The sequence below is a fragment of the Malurus melanocephalus genome, unplaced genomic scaffold (assembly GCF_030028575.1).
Source record: "Malurus melanocephalus ecotype Western Australia unplaced genomic scaffold, MMel_1.1 scaffold_31, whole genome shotgun sequence".
NCBI classification, from domain to species: Eukaryota; Metazoa; Chordata; class Aves; order Passeriformes; family Maluridae; genus Malurus; species Malurus melanocephalus.
Genome location: NW_026623263.1, coordinates 2,325,248 through 2,327,928, shown reverse-complemented (window position 1 = coordinate 2,327,928; position 2,681 = coordinate 2,325,248). Strand labels below are relative to the sequence as shown.

The 2,681-nt window shown below is 57.1% G+C and overlaps 1 protein-coding gene across 1 annotated transcript in view; it reads left to right on the top strand.

Annotated features, from left to right (window-relative positions):
• Nucleotides 1-1,788, top strand: part of OTP (orthopedia homeobox) — a 5,651-nt gene extending 3,863 nt beyond the window's left edge. Inside the window, exon 3 of the mRNA XM_057363765.1 lies at nt 1,258-1,788. Within this exon, the coding sequence (XP_057219748.1) occupies nt 1,258-1,788 (531 nt within the window). The remainder of the gene's footprint in view (nt 1-1,257) is intronic.
• The last annotated feature ends 893 nt before the right edge of the window (nt 1,789-2,681 follow it).

The window sequence follows — 2,681 nt, the reverse complement described above, 5'->3', positions numbered from 1 at the left end:
AAAAAAAAAAAACAGAGGAGAAGAAAAACAAAAGCGATATTGTGTCCTCTTCTATTGCTTTCTCTCTCTCACTCCATTTATAGCTGGGGAATTAAATGGGCTATATATTTTAAAATACATTTACAGTATGTCTATATTACTGTAACAGCAGATATCATCAAGGTAGATTTTTAGATTCCAGCCTCCATTAGATTCTCACTGTTGTATTAATAATTTTCAGGGGCTAGTTGCATTTTAAAAGGAGCTCAAAGATGCCAAATGCTCATGGTTAATATATTTCTAGAGTTGTCATGTGTGCATTTTCAAAATCTCCCCCAGGTTTTCCTTGCATTTTAATCTGTCATGCACCAGTTTTCAACTGGAAACATTCACATTTTAAAAGCATATGCAGCGTAGCTGTGAACTTAGGCAATCAGACCTGATGGAGATTCTTTACACCACCAGCAAACCATGAAACATAAAAAGATTTTGTAGCCGCAATTTAACTATTAACTCTAAAACATAATTGAACACGATTTTTCGATTATTCGTATAATATTTAGATCCCTCACGGCCGTTCATTCCCGCTAATGGGCGTCCGCCTTTCTCAGTCCGCGTATGGAGCGTGAGACCGTGGAATCCGGCGGATCGGGGGCACTGCGCTCCCTCGGATTTCAGGTGGACGCGCTTCCTCCCGGCTTAGACTGTCTCGGCCGCTTTCGGCCGCGGTGAGGCGGGACCCACCAAGTCATTCCTGCCACAGTGCCACCACGGTCACCCACTCACCTAAACCACCTCTGTTTTTGTTGTTATGGGTTTGTTATGTTTAGTTGATTTAAACCCAGGTGCGGGCTGTTTGGTGCGAGGGTTTCCTGGCCGAGCCCCGGTGGCAGGGGGTGAGGCGGCTGGCCCAGGGGCGCCTCCAGCAAGAGCCAGAGCCTTAGGCCGGTGGGGTTTTGCTGGTTTTTTTTTTTTTTTTTTTTTTTTTTTTTTTTTTTTTTTTTTTTTTTTTTTTTTTTTTTTTTTTTTTTTTTCGTGGGCAGGCCAGACTTCACTCCTGGAGTGTCCCGCCCGGGACAGAGTAATCGATCGGTTTCGTTATAAAAAGTTTCAGCAGCGTTTCCTTAACCTGTGACGAGGACACGCGTGGGGCTTGCGGGTGTGAGGAGCTCCAGCGGCCGGCGGGGGCGATGCCCGGGGGAGCGGCGGGAGCCAGGCGGGGGTCCCGCCGGGGGGTGGTGGTGGCTAACGGAGCGTGTCGCTGCCCGCCGCCCGCAGGTCTGGTTCCAGAACCGCCGTGCCAAGTGGAAGAAGCGCAAGAAGACCACGAACGTGTTCCGCGCCCCGGGCACGCTGCTGCCGACGCCGGGGCTGCCGCAGTTCCCCTCGGCCGCCGCCGCCGCCGCCGCCGCCATGGGGGACAGCCTGTGCTCCTTCCACGCCAACGACACGCGTTGGGCCGCCGCCGCCATGCCCGGCGTGTCGCAGCTGCCGCTGCCGCCGGCGCTGGGCCGGCAGCAGGCCATGGCGCAATCCCTGTCCCAGTGCAGCCTGGCGGCCGGCCCGCCGCCCAACTCCATGGGCCTCTCCAATAGCCTGGCGGGCTCCAACGGCGCCGGGCTGCAGTCCCACCTCTACCAGCCCGCCTTCCCCGGCATGGTGCCCGCCTCCCTGCCCGGCCCCAGCAACGTGACCGGCTCGCCCCAGCTCTGCAGCTCCCCGGACAGCAGCGACGTGTGGCGGGGAACCAGCATCGCCTCCCTCCGCCGCAAAGCACTAGAGCACACAGTCTCCATGAGTTTCACCTAATGGCCGGCGCTTCGCCCCGCGCCGCCCCCGCCGCCGCCGCCGCCTCGCCCCGCGCCCCCGCCTCGCCCCGCGTCCCCGCCTTCCCCCACCCGATTTACCAGGGAGTCGACTCAGGATCTGAAATCAGAYACCAACAGACTGGTTTGTGGGCCGAGAAATACCCCCCGATCCTCCCCAACCCCCCTGCGCATCACCCGCGTACCCCTGTGCCCCGCGGTCCGCCCCCACGGCGGCGGCAGGACTCGCGGCCGCCCTGAGCCCGGCTCTGCCTCCCTCCGTCGCCGCGACCCGGCTCTCCCGCCATCCGCCCGTCTGGCTTTGGCTTTGCAAAGAAAGGCATTTTTGTTTCTGTTTTCGTAATTTTTATGGTTTATTTAGGAGCGGCGACCTGCTGCCGGCTCCTTGCTGCGAGGGCGCCGTCGGGGGGCGGCCGGGCGGGTTCGCGAAATGGCACGGAGACCCCAGAGAGAATCAAATCCATTTTGATTAAGCATTGATGAGCGAGAGCGAATGTGATGGGGAAAAACAAAAAAAAAAAATTAAAAGCTTCTTTTTGTAAAAAACAAAGGGGATAAAAGGGGGAAGAAAAAAGCGCGCAAGAGCGCTTCCCTTTTTCGGATCTTTGATTTCCTGACAGTTGAGTTGCCGATCCTCCCTACCTTTATTTACGCATTTCTTTACGTTCCTGCTGCTATTGTCCCTCCGCAGCGCCGGCGGAGGCGCCGCCGCGCCCCCCGCCCCGCCTGGCCCGGCTCGGCCCGGCCCGGCTCGGCCCCGCGGCCCGCCCGCCTGCATGTGCCGGTCACCCCGCCGCAGGGCAGGGCCGCTGGAGGAATGAACAAACGATGTGAAATAGGATGTTTTGTGTAGATAAAGCATTCTTGTTACATACT